The sequence below is a fragment of the Myxocyprinus asiaticus genome, chromosome 1 (assembly GCF_019703515.2).
Source record: "Myxocyprinus asiaticus isolate MX2 ecotype Aquarium Trade chromosome 1, UBuf_Myxa_2, whole genome shotgun sequence".
NCBI classification, from domain to species: Eukaryota; Metazoa; Chordata; class Actinopteri; order Cypriniformes; family Catostomidae; genus Myxocyprinus; species Myxocyprinus asiaticus.
This window is the reverse complement of record NC_059344.1, coordinates 50,386,835-50,405,783: the sequence shown is the minus strand read 5'-3', so window position 1 is coordinate 50,405,783 and position 18,949 is coordinate 50,386,835. Positions and strand designations below refer to the sequence as shown.

At 36.6% G+C, this 18,949-nt stretch overlaps 1 protein-coding gene across 1 annotated transcript in view; it reads right to left on the bottom strand.

Annotated features, from left to right (window-relative positions):
* Nucleotides 1-4,345: 4,345 nt before the first annotated feature.
* Nucleotides 4,346-18,949, bottom strand: part of LOC127448182 (arf-GAP with Rho-GAP domain, ANK repeat and PH domain-containing protein 2-like) — a 106,904-nt gene continuing 92,300 nt past the window's right edge. The window contains exons 27-33 of the mRNA XM_051710530.1: nucleotides 16,897-17,025; nucleotides 14,839-14,975; nucleotides 12,613-12,695; nucleotides 11,239-11,274; nucleotides 10,920-10,983; nucleotides 6,567-6,689; nucleotides 4,346-6,025 (exon numbers count right to left, since the gene is read on the bottom strand). Coding sequence (XP_051566490.1) covers nucleotides 5,705-6,025; nucleotides 6,567-6,689; nucleotides 10,920-10,983; nucleotides 11,239-11,274; nucleotides 12,613-12,695; nucleotides 14,839-14,975; nucleotides 16,897-17,025 — 893 coding nt within the window. The 3' untranslated portion in view covers nucleotides 4,346-5,704. The remainder of the gene's footprint in view (nucleotides 6,026-6,566; nucleotides 6,690-10,919; nucleotides 10,984-11,238; nucleotides 11,275-12,612; nucleotides 12,696-14,838; nucleotides 14,976-16,896; nucleotides 17,026-18,949) is intronic.

The window sequence follows — 18,949 nt, the reverse complement described above, 5'->3', positions numbered from 1 at the left end:
AAATGAGGTTAAAGTATTAGTCTGGCTTGCGATGGGTGTACCACTGGCAGCATAAATATGACAGAGTGAATGCAGCCAAAGTTTGTTATCTAAATGCAAGTTCAGTGCGTCAATGATGTGGTCAGTGAAAATTTCTGGTCAAAGGCTACCATAATACAATTATTTACTGTTGCCATAGTTACCCAACTCTCAGTCATGCATGCTATAATAACACTAATGACTGAGCGATCAAAGCGAAGCTAAACAGTGAGCTGTATACAAATTCATTCATTTCTGTAGTAGATGCATACTGTGTACATGGACATAATCAACATCAAGATTTTGGGTTAAAATTTATATGAATCTGAAAATATAAAATGGTCAAGGAAAGGTCTGGTCACTCAGGTTCTTTTTACAAAAAAAAAAAAAAAATGGCAATCTTTTATAACCTAGTTTAAATTTAGGATAAAGGTATTTAAAAATAAATAACTAATTAAATGTACTTTATTCAGCACTCTTTCTTTTTTCTTATGTGTACTTATTACATACACTTTATGCATCCTATGTTTATACTGTATGTATGTGTAAATGGACGTTTTATAGGTACCATTACATAGATGTATGTACAGTACATCTATGGCTTTTTAATGTGTTTTCAGTTTTACATTTGAATGTTTGTCTTGTAATAATAATTTGGAACCAACTTTATTTGAATATACAAAGGAAACTGTAGGTCCTGAAATTAGTCACCATTTTAAATCACCTTTTAATTAATAATAGACAATAACAAATATTACAAGTAGTCTCTGAATTAATATGTCACAAAATCTGAATGCATAATAATCATAAAATAATCAATTAACCAATGTTAGGATGGAAGATAAACAGTTTCCCTTGTACATTCTTATACATTTGTTTCAAAATGCTGTTTTCAATAGCTTTAGATTGAGTATAGCATGTCACACTGCAGGACATGTCAAATACCCATTTACTGTATGTATTATACAGTACCATCTACACTGGCCTCTTGAAACATGTACATAGACCTTTCTCTTTTATAATACAGTTCTTTTATCTGTAAAAATGCATCTTCTTTTTGATTACCCCTTTCTCTTCCATCTCCCTCCTTTTCTCTCACTTACACAGCGTTAAAGGCATCCTGCTTTTATGAGCATTTTACTGTGTGGGTGATATTATCTCCCATCAGATCTACATTGTCTTTCAGCTGTTAATTAGGCACTATTGTAGTTCTGTGGCCAATCAGAAACCTTGTTGTCCAATGAGAGTTGCTGTATTTACATCAGATAAAAAGCATAAGGGGATGGATTGTAGCGATGCACATTAGGATACAAAATCTGCGATCCTGTGCCAAATGAACAACTGGTGCAATACAATTAGGGTTATTAATTTTGATAAGATAAGCATCATAATGATTCATAACCGCCTAAATCTCATCTCATCCGTGAATAATTTGAAGAGAATATCGGTTTATTATCTGTTAGTAGTACACATATGTTCCCTGGCTGTCATTATGCTCAGACTGCCTTTATTAGATGTCCCATATAATGTAACAATGGGTATTTAACCCCTGATGCCTGCTAAAGGCACAGGAGGACACAGGCAGTGGATTCGCTAAAGTGTGAATAATATGGTAAATTGTCGCAACAGTCTGTATTCGGAGTGTGCAAACAAACAGCATGTGATGAATGCAGTTTGGCATAATTTTCAGATAAGATTGCAGTCTTTTATTCGGCTGGCCTTCTATATTGAAGTTCTCCTGTTTTTCCAATCCTCATGGTAATTTTGTCTCATCATCATTTAGCTTGCAGGCGGCAATGTGGGTCTATGTCCAATTGGAGTGGCCAATATCCAGTTGAGGATGAAGATCAGAGTCTATGTTTATGCTTTGGGCACAATTATCTCTGTTTAATTTAATCAGAGTGGAAGTCCTCTAGCAGAAGGACAGCAAACACACAAATACACACTTGAAGAATAAGGAAGAAGTTAACAGTTGTAGTAACCTACAAGTAAAGATCTGAAGGACCAAAGAGAACAATTCCAATCTGTCCATTTAATATAGGCTACACTGGGGTGCAAAAGTTGGAGACCGCTGGTGAAAATACTTTTCACCAGTAATGACACATTTGCAGTGAAAAGTTGAAAATATATTAGCATATTTATGTACATGAAATTCAGATTTTCTTAGTATTATGCTTTAATGAGCTTGCACTCAAGCTGACTGCATCCGAAAACGTAGGCAGCTGACTTGCTGCCTAATCAGTTAATGGCTTAACCGACAGCATTTTTCAGTGAATGGAACTTAATGGAAATTGGTCTCAGAACAGTTTGAAAAGCACCTTATTTTCATCCTATCTCTGCATACTGCCTTCAAAGGCAGCATTTTCCAGTTTTCAGACACACCCATGGACTTTACAAGTTTGCGAAAAACCTGATGATGCATGTTATCCCAGCATTCCCAACATTTGAGAATGCTCCAAAGAGTGTCTTGCATGCTTCAATGGAAAGGAAATCTGACCTTTTTGTGTAAAGGAGTAACAAGGTCAGTCATAAACTTGCTTATACTGTATATTTGTGTATAATGACCTATAAATAGTGCAGAATCTCAAGGTATTTCTTAATCATTTTATATCATAATGTGTCTTTGTTTTTCAGTTTTTGAAATCCTAAAACTGCAGTAGGCTATTCCAAATGTTCAATGTGGTCAATTTGATACTCCTGCTACAATAATCACACTATCGTTTGTTTGTTTTTTTAAGCTCTGAAGTCCATCATTTAAAAAGTTTAACATTAATTGTCCCACAAGAGCCACTTGGTGTCTGTGGTGTGCCATGCTGTACTGTCCCATCTTTCTTGTTTATTGCGTAAATTAAAAACTTAACTTGCTTTATTGACTGCTAATCTCTCTGGACTGCTCTTTGTTTACTGACTAATAGCATTGAGGAAAGGTTATGCATTAGTGATGAAATCTGAAAGCTTGGTGCTCTTTGACAATGCTTACTTTCCGATCCTAACAGTGAATAGCCTGTGTGCTGATAAAACAAAAGCATCGCAGAAATAACAGCCAATGGTGACACACTGCATCTTTTATGAGCAAATGTTTGTGTCATATTAGCTTAATCTCTTTTTTTAAATGGGTTTTGGGGAAGTTATTTCAGAGTCTTTGCCTGTGTGACTATCGTGGCATGGATGGTCCAAGAAAGTTAGTTGGAAAAGTGTATTTGGAGTGCGAAAAGCAAATATTTGCTCCTAAACATAGAGTATAGGGCCATGAATTGCAAAACAAAGCCTTTAAAGGGACAGTTCACACAAAAAGTAAATTATGTCATCATTTATTCATGTTCATGTGATTCCAAAACCTGTCTGACTTTTGTCTATGAAGCCCACAAGGAGATGTTGGGAAGAATGGCAGCCTTAGTCACTATTCACTTTTACTGCATCTTTTTGCCCATTCAATGAAAGTGAATGGTGACTGATGCTGACATGGCAACATGAGGATGAGTAAATGATTTTCAGTCTTAGGTGAACTATTCCTTTAATAAAGCACAGAAAACATGTGAAAATGCAGTATATAATTTACAGGTAACAGATGCAGCCCCACCAATTCATTCAGAAAGCCTGTATTTAACCACTACACAGCGACCTTCCTTTGTGTCAAAGTCACACATAATGTTTTCAATTATTTGAGGCCCTTCATTCCCCACACTGATGCCATATGGTGACCTTCGCATGAGAGAAACGCGACAGCATGTGTGTAGCTGTAGTGCTTAGGGACGCAGAGTGAAAACAGGTGAGAACAAACACACACACACTTTGAGTGACAGGAGCACAGAAGCGACAAGTTTCAATCAAAACCATAACATGTGGCAACGCTCAGTGTCAGCATCTGACAGTCGTTATTTATAAACATGATAATTAATTCAAGCATAAAAACTTTAATGAGGGAGATGGCACAGGTGTGTCACTTACACCTCTGGCTGATTGCAGGCGGCAAATCACATCAAACGGAGACAATAAAGCACATGAAACAGTAATACAACCTGATGAATTAAAATTTAAGAGTAACAGAACCACTCTGTGTCATTTGGATCAAAATGGAAGCAGCATACTCTTATAACCAGACCATAAATCATTGGGAGTTCTCCAGTATATTTATACACTCATTGAGTTGAGAGAACAGATATAAATTGACACAAACAAAACCCAATAATACATATACTGTACAGTAGGCCTTTATGGCAGCATTAACACATATAAACGATTTAACAACTGGAATTTAGCTTTGTTTATTTACAGGACATACAGACTTTACTATGTTAAGTTTTGACAACAGGCATGATAAAAAAAATTTAAGAATACGAAATGCAGGCAACTGTTAAGTAATTCATAATCTAGATAAAATGTCAACTAAAAATATTTAATAACAAACTGGGCAACAATATCCAGTGTGTATGCTCTCATATTATTATGCATTATTCAGCAGGTTTGGAATGGTGAGTTATTTTTGTTTCCAACTAATAAAAAACATAAGATTTTCTTGAAGAACAGTCTAAACCAAAAAAAAAGGTTAGGTAGACCTTGAAGCACACCAAGATTTAGACGAATGACTCATTCCGCTCGATTCCAAACAACCATTTTCATTAAATGGAGAAGGTACAATTAGTTCTAAACAGATCAATGGTAATGAATCATGTAGTGTTTTCAAACTCCGTTACCTTGAAAACAGGTGTTAGAATGAAAAGGGAAAACGCAAGTCAGCATGCAAAGCCTAAAACAATGGCAAAAGTTAACGTTCCAGGTTCATAAAAAGCTAAGCTCAATGGACAACATTTGTGGCCTCACATTAATAAATAAATAATACAAAAATATGTATATATTATGACACAGTTAAAGTAAGGCACTTACAATGGAAGTGAATGGGGCCAGTCCATAAATGTTCAAATTGACACTTTTCAAAGTATAGCCACAAGACATAAGCATTTTACTTGTCACCATGATTTTTGCGTGCAAAATCATTTACTAACCTTATCAGTATAAAGTTATATCCGATATTACTACTTACTTGTCATGACGACGTAGCGGTGGTAAACCCTGAAATCTGGTAAAGGCTGTAATGCTGGTAAATCCTTGATTTTATCACACTAAAATCACGTTAACATCTGTAATGTTATGTCACTTCCATTGCAAGTGTCTTACTGTACTGGGATTTTTGCTTTCTTGTTTTAAATAAACGAGGGACGAGTCAAAATTATTTTTCTGTTAATCAACATTATGCAACAAATCCTGTCGATTGAGCTTAACTTGTACTGAACCCTGGACATTCCTTTTTCTAATAATGAATTACATTGTGTAATAATTCCAGTAATAATTTAGGGAGTAATAATTCCACCAAATATCTTTCAGAGTGTCGGTCAACCTATGGGGATGTAAATGAGTAAGCAGTTGCAGCTGTACACAAATACATTCTTAACTGATCTTATGTTTGACCTACCAGTCATCTTACATCTTACATACCTAAAGAAGAGGATAACATAAAATAATTTTATTTGGCTTTTTTACAAAGTACAGAAAGTCTAAATCTAAAAATCTCACTCTTTGGTTTCTTTGTTATAAAATCCTCATGCCTTACAGATCCTCTCTGTGCATATTGGACGTGCAGTGGACAAAACTCTTGTCTTTTGGTCTCTGTCGCTCTCTCTTAATTGTCTCAATGTGGACAGTGTCCTGTTTTGTTCAGGACAGCATTTAGTTCATCAATTAGGTTGTGTGGCAATTGCACTCCTCTGCTGGGCAACACTGCTTTCCTCTGTGATAGTGGAGTGGGGGCACTGGGGTATTGTTGAAGAGATGCTCTTCGCTGAGACTGAAGTGTGTCATCAATCACCATTTCAAGCCTGGAGTCACACTGAGTTTCTTCACGGCCTGCCAATTTATGCATTGAGTCCGGTTGGTTGCCCTCGTTGGTGGTCATTTGGTTTTGTGTATTGGAACCCTCTATACTTATACTAAGGAGTGACGTCCTTTTAACCTATATGTAACAGGAGAAAGTGCATGGATTTTATTGATTGTTTGAGTCAAAGATAGTTTTGTATGCTCTGAATCAATTCCGACAACCGTTTTGTGGATGAACCAGAACTGAATAAACTGGTCGGATTATTTGGAAACTAAACACCTTGACTTTAATCAAAATAAGGACACAGCATTTTAGAAACATTAGACTTTTTTTTATATAAATTAAAATAATTTAAAATGTCTATCTTTGTCATATTCTATTTTAGGGTCATATTTTATATAAATGACTTTCATATTTATCAATTCTGTGATTTTCAAAGTGTATTTATCTTTTTCTGCATCAATTCAATCTTTGTATTCATCAGCAAATACTCATTGACAAGAAGGCATGTTTATGGTTTAATGCTCATCAAAGATGGAGACCAGAGCAAATAATTGCAAATTGTGCTAGCCTTTGTGTTCACTGAAGTAAAAAGTCATTCAGCAGTACTAAATTAAAAAGGTTGAGTACTTTTGACATGTACAGTATGTGAGTGTAGAGCAGGTTTTATCCTGACCTCTCTGTTGTGTTTGGCTTTGGTGGTCAGAGTTGTGCTGTAAGTGGATGTTCTACCTCTGCTCAGGTTGTAAGGTAAAGATGTACTTTGCTTTAGGTCTTTAGGCCATAAGTCACCTTCATGCTGCAAACACAAACAGTCTACAATTTAAAGGAGCAACTGTAAAAAATCAGGGTTCGCATACCTTTTTACCAATAAATGTATAGAGTTTTCCACAACTTTTTCATGATTTCTCCAGTCATTCATGATTGCCAGATAAGAATTCTAAACAATGACTACATTTACATGGACACCATAAAGCGTCTTATTGCGAGAAATCGGGCCATTGCGAGAAAACAGCATTCCTGTTTACATGCACTGTATAAGTGTGTACTCTTTACTCCCGTATACACGTGGCTCGGTCAGTAAGCAGCTTTCTCCACAGCAACGTAATTTTCCCGCAACGCTTGTATAAATAACAAACATGGGATCCGAGGAAGACTTCATTATTTTATTCTCTGTTGATTCACTTTATTTCCAGATATTCCAAAGTTGTTGACGTGTTTGTCTCAATTCACTTTCCATCGCAACCTGTAGCAGAATTGCACTGCAATAGTGGAATTTCCCTCTTACATAAAACTCTGGGATTCTCCCAATGTACAAGTGCATATACGCGAACGTAAGGGACAGTCGATATTTTACACTGATGTGCAAAAATGGGTCTAGTTTATAGTGTATGTGATTTTCCCACTGTACTTCCAGAAATGTTTAATTCTTTCCACTGTGTTGAGATGTTGTTGGACTCCATCCTATGATGTTTGTTCTCCGCTCTGTTCCACGCACGTGCACTTTTCAAACACCAGTCAGAACGTGGCATTTGCATTTACATGGACACATTAAGCTGCATTCTCCGAGAGAAACCTAGGTGTGTTAAACCGCTTTCTCTTAATCCCTTAAACGGTGTAAGAAAATCAGCATTCTTGTTTACACAACGTTTCAGAATGCCGCTTTCTGCTAAAATCTAATAATTTACTCATCATGTTCTTCCAAACCCAAAGGAGTCACCATTCACTTTCATTGCATCTTCTTCCATGTAATGAAAGTGAATGAAAGTCAAACATGTATTGAACAACATAGGGGTGAGTAAATAAAGACAGAAGTTTCCTTGTTGAGTGAACTATGCTTTTAAAATTTGAGGTACGCTTAGATTTTAGATTTTAGATTTTTTTTTTGTGATTTTTGTGTAAATACATGCTACATCAGAGCAACCTTCAACTTTTCGGCCATCATGACACTTTTTCAGCACATCGTTTTTTGTTAACTTTGCATGAGAATCAACACACAACACAACACCATAAACTTGTACATATACATGGATCAATAGATGCCAAAAAGAAAAGACCAATCACAGTGCAGTATAAAAACAGCTGTGAGATATAAGACCAGTCACAATTTAGTATGCAATTATTACAATGATGTTACCACTGCTGTTTGAATGCTGAGCATTCCATTGATGGAAGTCAATGGGAGATTTTCCAATTTAATTTTAAATCTCTAAAAAATAAATAGGAAAAAAAGATAAAGATTACAAAAACCAACAATAGATATCACACCTAATGCTTATATCATATATTAAACAAAGACTGATTGGAGTCTTTCCAAGTTTTTCATAACTGGGTACCCTGGAAAAAAACAGTTTCATACAGTAAATAGTCATTTTATTTTTCCAGTTATAAGTCTCAGGCAACCTAAAGACTTAAAACTTCTATATATTCTCAAGCAGCTCTAACTAAAACAAACATTTTGACCTTAATGATGTAGGAACAAATGTGCCGGAACATTCTGGACCTATTCCTGTGCAGAACACTCACTGAGACACCTCATACTTTCCACTTTGACTTCATGGCCTTTGAGCTGTTCTTCAAGTCTACATCCTCATTTTAGCGGTGCAAGGTCTCATCCTTTTACCTACCCAACACTCCTCACCAGTTTCTATGGAAACCATGCCAAGCAGAATTATAGGTGAAATGGAAGCAGTAAGAGGTTAGAAGAGTCTCAGAGCACAGAGTATCAATTAGTCTACCTGCATATACTTCGCAACCACTTTTAGCGCACATAATTATGAGACACAACAATATGTACACTGAATTATGATGCATGCCCTTCACTCTCCTCTCTCACTTAAAAAAAAGAAAAAAAAAGAAAAAAAAAAGCTGCAGTACCCAAGGAATAGAAAAAAAAAAAAAAACTAAAAACTGAAGCTCTTTATTTTTCCTTGTATCAGTTCAATGCCACAAAAGCAAGAATAAACCTCCACAATGAAAATAGGGAACCTGTGAGAAGTAGATAAGGATGAAGCATTAGGACAGAAGAGAGGGGCAGGAAAAATCTGAGAGGGTAAGGGGATTGCAGGAGAGATCCAAACAATAGCTAAATCATCTACTCCTCTGCCATATCTTGCTTGTGGTTTAAGTTATTAATATTGAATCAGCTGAGTCAGGCCCTGGGTGTGTAGTAGCACTCAGATTTTCTAAAGAAGAGGCTGCTAGAACCAGTGTTAGCGTGGCAGTCTGCTTGACCTTATTTCAGCTAAAGACCTTTACGGATAATGTGATTTATACTCATGGAGGATGACCTTGAAAACATTCACCCAATTCTTAGGGCTAGTTTTTTTTGGAACTTTCTCTTGAAAAGTAAATGCACTTTTATAAAAAAATAAAAAAATAATGTGTAGAGGTACCATGGTAATGCCATGGTACATTGATATATGCTATACTGTGGTACTGAATGCCTGCCATATCCATGTACCATGTTATATAGAAGGTACACCAATGTACTACACAGAATACCATGGCACATGTCCAAAAAACATGTTATTACAATGAAAACATGTCCAATAAACATGGCAATATCATGGTACTTTGATATTTACCATGGTACTGAATATTTACCCTTTTCATGTTCCATGACATTTACAATGTAACCCAATGTGCTTCAAGGAATACCAAGGTATTACCATTGGACATCTCTAAAAAAGCATGGTATTACTATGGAAACATGTCCAAAAACATGGTAATACCCTGGTGATATATACCGGTGTACTGAATGTTTGCCATATTCATGTACCATGGCATTTACAATGTACCTTAATGCACTTCAAGGAGTACCATGATATAACCATGATACGTGTCTAAAAGAAACATGGTATCACTATGGTAACATATCCAAAAAGATGGTAATACCATGGCACTTGATATATGCCAGTTTACTAAATGTTTGCCATATTCATGTACCATGGTATTTACAGTGTACCTCAATGTGCTTCAAGGAGTACAATGATATTACCATGGTACAAGTCTAAAAAAAATTCTTTTACTATGCTTTACTATGGTAACCTGTCCAAAAACATGATAATACAATGGTACTTTGACATACAGTATATGATACTGAATGTATGCCATATCCATGTACATGGTATTTGTAAGGTACCCCAATGTACTTCAAAGAATCCCATGTTTTTACCATGGTACAGGTCCAAAAACATGGTATAACCATGATATCTATACTGTGGTACTGAATGGTTTCTATATCTATGTACACTGGTTTTTATAAGGTACCTCAATGTATTTCAAAGAATACCATGGTATTACCATGATACATGTCCAAATAAACAAAACAAAAAAAAAGACTGTGATACAATGGTCATTTTTTTGGGTGATACAATGGTACTTATTTTAAGTGAACTCGTAAGAATGGGGCCTGGGTAGCTCAGCGAGTATTGATGCTGACTACCACCCCTGGAGTCATGAGTTCGAATCCAGGGTGTGCTGAGTGACTCCAGCCAGGTCTCCTAAGCAACCAAATTGGCCCGGTTGCTAGGGAGGGTAGAGTCACATGGGGTAACCTCCTCGTGGTCGCGATTAGTGGTTCTCGCTGTCAATGGGGCGCGTGGTAAGTTGTGCGTGGATCGCAGAGAATAGTATGAGCCTCCACATACTATGAGTCTCTGCGGTGTCATGCATGGTGAGCCACGTGACGATGTGCGGGCTGACTATCTCAGAAGCGGAGGCAACTGACCCCGATTGAGGTGAGTAACCACGCCACCATGAGGACCTAGTAAGCAGTGGGAATTGGGCATGCCAAATTGGGGAGAAAAGGGGATAAAAAAATAAAAAAAATTGAACTCATAAGAAATGCCACCTGTTTTTTGGTTGCTTTTAACCTGAACCAAGAAAAAGAAGCTATCGGCTGGGGAACTGTACAGGTGTGGAACAAATCGTAAAAAATTACATTTCAAAAGCGCCTTAAAATGGCCCCTTTGTCACAATGTTAACTCTGCACATTATCAGCACTTAGAAAACTGAAAAAGCTTACCTTCACTCTGATAATGGAGGTGACCCAGTCTTGCTGAGAATCATTCCCTTTACAGCAGAAATACCTTTTCAGAGAAGACGCAAAGACAGATATTCAGAACACTGAGGCACCCAAGTGTCCTATTCCAAATTTAGTCATGCAGTTCTGTACTTGAAGTACTAAGCTGAACAAAACCTTAGTAAGTTTTAGCCTGAAATATTAAAAAAGGGTATATTAATCTCCATTTCTAATTTTCAGTTCCAGCTAGACATTTTCCCTAAAAACAGTGGCGAAGCGTATGATTGACTATGCAATTAGGAACAGAGTTAATTGCACTTACCACTGCTGCTTTTCAGTATAAACAGTAAATCCCCAACTGTTGACAATTAAGACAAAAAAACATATTCCATTAGTTTTACAGCATTTCAGTCAGGTTCCCCATATCAATTTATGACTATTTTCAGCTTTTACTGATGGCTCACAGTTTGACCCCTGAGGACCGCTAAAGTGCTAAGATGTCATTAAATTCAACTTAACTTTCACAGCAAGCTGACAAGCATATGGAAAGGATGACCTCTTTTGCATGTGTAAGATATTTATACCACTATTACAAGCCCAGTTATACTTCACACTCTTGGGGCTGTTATCACCAAACTTATTTTTGCATCCATATGCGCTGTTTTTCAATTGTCTCTCTATGTAAACATGCACTAGATGGATGTCTTTGACCATTGCGGTGCATCTTGTCATTTTTTCAGCATCTTGCGCAAGAGCACCATGTTTTTTATGACTCATGCCGTTAAAAAGAACCTCAGAAACGCATCTCTATTCTGTTCTATTTGTTGCGCTGCATCTAGTTTTTATAGCGCAAGAAAGCATTAGGTCTGAATGGTCCCTTACAATTGCTGACCAATTGAAAATGACAGTTATCTCCATGCAGTTGGTCAAGTACTGATCATTCAAATGAACAGAAGTAAATTATTAGCATGTCGATGCCTCAGTGTGACCTTGTGATGTGAAATTATGAAAGGACAAGTGTGTATGGGCAACCGATAGAAAGTCTTTTTAAGTAATTTTGGTGTAAGTACTATTCTAAGAATCATGCCATGGATATATTCACAAGGAAAATTATTAATAAATGATAATTTGCAAAAATTACTTTTTTTCCCGATGCACTCATAAATTACACGACAAGCATAAATTACAAAAATGCAACATTATTGAAATGAAACAAATCCACAGTTAACAATTTTCTCAGCAGGAGTGAGAAAAATATAATATACTGTTTTTACAAAATTAAGTTTAATGAATTTTGTAATTGTAGGATATTAATCTGCTTTAAGATTGACTGCAATAGTTTTGTTTCTGAGGGGGGCATCTGGCACCAAGCCAAGCAAGCTCTGCATGTTTGGCACAAAAGATAGAGATTAAACTAAAAGCTCATTTTAGCATGGACCAAGAGATATTTCCAGAATAATTGTGAATCGATCTTAATTACACATTCAGAATTATGAATATGTCTTTCAGTGTGGCTACACTAATTTTGAATAATTTCTGTCATAGTATGGTGTGTGGGGTCTACTACGTGCTTCAGATTAAAATAAGAATTATAATGTGGGTATGGAGAAATTGTTGCACAAGTTTGTTAGAGAATACACAATTAGATAAGACTAGCAATACGCATTAAGTGATATAGCATTACAGAAATATTTACCTGCTTGTTGGTTTCAACTTCCTTCGAAGCCCTAAGTAACATTTAACAGACTTTAACGGAGCCTCTCTTTCTGGCTTGGTACTCTGAGGAAGCAATTGCATACATTTCAAAATCAGAACAGGGCCTTGATTTAAAACAATGCAGCAACTTTAAAGTATACTGTAACTCTGTACACACTTTACAGTAAATAGTTCACCTGAAAATGAAAACTGCCATTATTTACTCACCTTCATGTCCTTCCAAACCTGTGTATTTTCATTTATGCTGAATACAAAAGGACATTTTTTTAAAGAATATTCCAGTCCCTCTTTTTAATAAAATAGCAGCTGACTAAAAAGCTTCAATTATTATCTTAAAAAGGACACAAAATTATCATTTAAAAGTCATTGCGATGTGTGCATCACATTCCAAGTCTTCTGAGGGCATGCAATTCTGTAGGTTTTGATGAGAAACAACCCAATATTTAAATGATTTTTGGTAACATTTTACAATAAGGTTCAAATTTGTTAATATTAGTTAACAATATTAGTTAACATGAACCAACAATGAACAATCATTTTACAGCTTTTATTAATCTTGGTTAATGGTAATTTCAACATTTACTAATAAAATGTTTTAAATCAAAAGTTGTATTTTTTAACATTAGGTAATGCACTATGAACTAACAATGAACAATTGCATTTTTATTAACTAACATTAAGATTAATTAATGCTTAAATAATATATTGTTTATTGTTTGTTGATGATACCTAATGCATTTACTAATGTTAATAAATGGAACCATATTGTAAAGTGTTACCTAATTTATTAGTGTAAAAATTTGTTTGTTCGTTCATGAGCGCTATGAGAAAAGCTTGTTCACAGTGGCACGCGTGTTCACCTGAGACCTTACATTGTTTTTGGAGCTGAACTTTAGCTAAACTTCCTTTTGTGTTCTGCATAAGAAAAAAGTCAAACAGGTTTGGAATGACATGAGTGTGAGTAAATTATTATAGAATTTGTATTTTTGCATGAACTATTCCTTTATTGCTGCTTTGCTGCGACTAATGTTATATATTAAATATGCATTTTCAAACTCACCAAGTACTAAAACTGGTTCACAAATACAGAGAAGTAGCATAAAAGAAAGTACTTGTGATTGTTTTATTTCCCCAGCTCATTCGTTTGAATCAAATGGGGGGGGGGGGGGGGGGATGCAATTTCCTGTTTACAGCTGTTAGGAGCCCAAGGGCATTGTGTAAACTAGCATGAGCCGACAACACTATGTTGTTGCCTGGAAGGGATATATTTTGTACGTAATGCACTGCAAAACACAAGCAGCACAGGCGCACATCAACTACAGCTAAATGAGAACCGAGAATCCAAACTTACAAAAAAAAAGCAAAAAACAGAAAACGAAGGCATCAGAATATCAATAACATTTCTGCTTTACACCCATTTCCCACCTTCTTCACTTGATAATTAGTTGAATATTCTGTATCAGCAAGAAATTACACTAATTAAGGAAAGAAAAGCCTTCATTCTAAGTATCTTCACCTCTCCGCCTTCCCCCCGTTTCTCTCTTTGTCTCACACACACCCCCTCACACAACCTCACACTTCCCTCAAATATCAGTTATTAACACATCCAGCACTCTTTAGCAGACTGTGTCTTAGATCATAGAGCGTGGGCCCCAGAGGAATCGCAGACCGGCGTATGCACAGACTGAATAAAGTATGTATGAGGAGAGATTACGGAGAAAGAAACTAACAGACTGGAGTCATTTAAATCACCGTGCTCATTTCAGGGGGTATGAGAAGCCCCACGTTACTTTAATTTAAAATGAAAATAGCCATTACGGGTTTATTTATTGCTTTCTTTCCCACTCCACCTTGATTACAAGCGAGCCCCTGCGATTGGCCCAAAGCAGGTAATTTGACATCCGCTGTGTTTTTTAATTACTATTTCATCTGTAAATGCATGAAAAGAAAACAAACAGCGTTAACATGAAATGCCATGCCGGAAACTCGAAATTGGTAAACTCGGCTGCTGGCGAACGGTGACGCTTTGCAGAAGCTGATCCTGGTGGAACAGCAGGGATGGAGATATTGAAATATTACCAGGGGCAGAAATACGGTCACGCTCTGCAAACCATTTGGCTTTGTTAAAAAAAAAAATAATAATAATTTAAATGAGAAACAATTAACAACTAGAGAAATAAATAAAATAAAGAAAGAAAGAACATACTTTTATATCTTTGTATAACAGCAGTTTTTTGTCCTGTAGTACCAAGTATCTGTCCTGAAATTTATTCCCCGATAACAATTTGGAAGAGCTGTCTTTGAACTTAAGTTGCTCTCCTTTAATGAAATCTTTCAGTTTCTCTGTCACACACAGACACACAGAAAAGAACATGAAACAAGAAAAACATATTGAGTCATACCATAAACAATTTATGAGAGAGAGAGAACATACAAACTATACATATACCACTGCACCAGTACGCCCCCACTGCTTTAAACTGTAGTAGGTTCTCTCATATATTTTTAAAATGTCTAAAGTTGTATTGAAAAAGCGACTGGAAACTCAACTGGAACACGTTTTCCATCTTAATGCATTTCAGAGTCTAGCACATAGCTATACACATCCTGGCACACAAATAAACCTTTGTATCATGGCATTGCTTAATATATATTAATACCTTTAGTGAAGCATGCAGAAAAGCTATTACTCAGCGTAGGTACAAAGTTATGATTTCTGGCTGCAATTACTGATTGTTTCAATAACTGAGAAAGAGGGTAAATGGGCTTCTTTTTTTTTTTTTTTTTTACAAAAACCCTGCTTTCCGTTTTTTTACAATTCCATTTATCATAAAGAATGAAAAATGTATTATGACATTGAATGCGAGACTGTAATGAGAGTAATGAACTGAAGGAGAAGCTAGAATCGTTAAAAACTTTGGGAAGAATTCACAAACCAGTTTTGCCATTTTTGTTTTGAGTTTTCTTCACTAACCACCCACAATCAAGTTTAACCAGACGTTTTAACCACTAATAGTTCTAAACATTAATAACTAATATTGGCATTCATTCATTTTCTGTTATAGAGTAATTTCCTTGTGAAAAGCACTATACAAATAAATTTGACTTGACTTCCCCCTTTATGCTTGAGTGTAACCACAAGCAACTGACAGTATGGCTTCAAATAAGCACTGTAAAGGGGTTTGGACATGACTCGTATCAGCTTTGCCAAATACACTGAGCACTATGGAGTAAGCTTCAGCTTCAGCGTAAAACCCGGTGCAAACAATTCCAACTTTGACTCCATTGCCGCTGACCTTGGGATACTGGACTATTCAGATGACATATCATTATAAGGGTGATGTCATTGTTAAATCAAAACACCATGTTTTCTGCAGCACTTTTTGTGTCGAGATTAAAGCGGCACTTGATGCTGCCATTGAGCGGTGCACTAATGCCCTAATGCCAGCCATGTGGAGGCCCCTTAAATGTAACCGAACAAAATGGTTCTTTAAAGGAATAGTTCACCCAAAAATTCTCTCATTATTCACTTACTCTGATACCATCCCAGATGTGTATTACTGTCTTTTTTGGCAGAACACAAATAAAGATTTTTAGATGATAGAGCTCTGTTAGGTCCTTATAATGCAAGTACACAGGTGCCAGCACTTTGATGGTACAAAAGTCACATTTAGGCAACATAAAAGTAATCCACACGACTCCAGTCTATCAATAAATGTCTTCTGAAGCAAATCGATACGTTTGTGTAAAAAATAAATCTATAAATAAAACGTTTTTAACTTTTAAAAAGTGCTTCCTGCCAGCAGTTGACACGTCACGTAGCTGTCGCATGACATAAGCGCATCGGCAAGTTCATGCAAGAATTCGGAAGCAGTGCTTATTTACAACAGAAGTTGCAAATAAGAAGCGAAAGTTTTAATTATTGACTTGTTTCTTACATAAACCTATTGATTTGCTTCAGAAGACATTCATTGATCAATTGGAGTCATGTGGATTACTTTTATGCTGCCTAAGTGTGACTGTTGGACCGTCAAAGTGCTGGCACCCGTTAACTTGCATTATAAGAGTCTGACAGAGCTCTATCTTTTTCTAAAAATCTTCATTTGTGTTCTGCTGAAGAAAGACAGTCATACACATCTGGGATGGTATCAGGACAAGTGAATAATGAGAGAATTTTCATTTTTGGTTCAACTATTACTTTAATCTCTGTATTTTAGTTTTGGAGTAATCTGATGGGGTGTGGTAGGTCGTTCATTGCCAGTACCTGAGTTGGAATCTGTCATTTTAGAGCCGGAAAATTGTTTAATGAGCAGGAAGGCCGAGCCGGGATTCTCCAGGGAACTCCACTCCAATACTTGCTCTAGAATCTTCTCTTTGTAGTGTAAGGGACGCTCTGAGCACAGATGTGAGAGAAAAGATTGAGTTTGCTGGGGTAAGTGAAAGCAAATCTCTCTCTGACTTGTTTTGCAATGGATTGTAACCCCACTGAACAGAAAGCCCTGAAACAAATCCTAAGCAAGTCTGCAGGGTTTTCAGAATTAACAGTTGCCAAGCACCAAATGTGATGAAAAAGTGGCTTGCCAGTTGGCCTGTAAATAGTTTAGGAACTGCAATATAACACATGGTTTAAGCAGAATTGTAAGAATGATAATCTGACCCCCGCTGTTGTCAATGAAGTGCACAATATTCAAAATCAAAGACACCTACATAACATCTACTAAAGAAAACATAATTCGTAACTTGTGCATCTTACATTTAAATGACAACTATTTTCTCAGAGGAAAATGTATCATCAGAATTTATTTATTTTTTTTATATGTGATGACATATGTGGGATACTCCTCATATTAAGCCAGCAAACCAGGTGCTGTTTCGTCAAGAGAATGAGAATAACAAATAATAAATTAAAAGTAAAATAATACATTTTCTAAATTCACCTGCCATTGTCAAGTGTTGCAAAAAGTTAATTTTGGACCCTGCAAGTGCATGAACACAAATGTTTACGCAAAAGCTACATATGCTCTATTCCACACATTGTTGCATTCCAAAATGTGTTAGAACCAATGATATATATATATATATATATATATATATATATATATATAGAGATAGATAGATAGATAGATAGAGTGAGAGAGAGAGAGAGAGAGAGAGAGAGAGATGCCACTGTGCCGCCATATTGCTATGCCCAAACATTCCAATGTCCCTATTGACTTAACAGGGAATCATTTCATTTCAGCGAGTAAACATTAGTCATTCAATCACCGATTTTATATCTGAAATCTGCATGTACATCCCTACAACACAAACGTCCTACACATGTAATTATTTATTTATATAAAGTAGGGAATTTTTCCTGTTTCTTGAAAGCCTGTGTGAGTTAAGTTTATCTTTATCAACCAGTATCCACCTCTAACAAACTTTATCAGCAAACAGTTCACTGATGTAACTGTATAAACTGATGTAAGATACAAACAGACATTTTCAGACGTACGGTATTTATTGTGATCATCGAAGTGTTTGTTCTGAGTTACTTGTTTTATGTTTTTATCAAAAAGGGCCTTTTTCTCACTGACACTTGAATAAGAGCATAGCGCAGGGGTAGCTCAGTGGTAAAATACGCTGGCTACCACCCCTGGAGTTCGCTAGTTCGAATCCCAGGGCGTGCTGAGTGACTCCAGCCAGGTCTCCTAAATCAACCAAATTGGCCCAGTTGCTAGGGAGGGTAGAGTCACATGGGGTAACCACCTCGTGGTCGCTATAATGTGGTTTGTTCTCGGTGGGGCGCATGGTGAATTGAGCGTGGTTGCCGCGGTGGATGGCGTGAAGCCTCCACACGCGCTATGTCTCCGTGGCAACGCGCTCAACAAGCCACGTGTTAAGATGCGCGGGTTGACTGTCTCAGACACGGAGGCAACTGGGATTCGTCCTCTGCCACCCGCCACACTATGTGACCACGAGGACTTAGAGCGCATTGGGAATTGGGCATTCCAAATTGGGAGAAAAAGGGGAAAAATCCCCCCCCCAAAAAAAAAAAAAAAAAAAAAAAAAAAAAAAAAAGAGCATAGCGCATGCTCCCTATCACACGCTATCGCACGCGCAGAGAGGGAGACATGCAAAGCAATGCTGGTTAAAATTATATACTGATACGCTAGGTTTAAATGGCAAACGAACACGTACTTATGACATGTATCCATGTATGACAACAGTGAGCACTTCAATATGAAAACAAGCAAATCCCGGGCATTTAAGGCGATTTGCAAATTTTTGTAAAGTCCCTTTCGGTCAAAAGTTTTGAAACACTTGACTGAAATGTT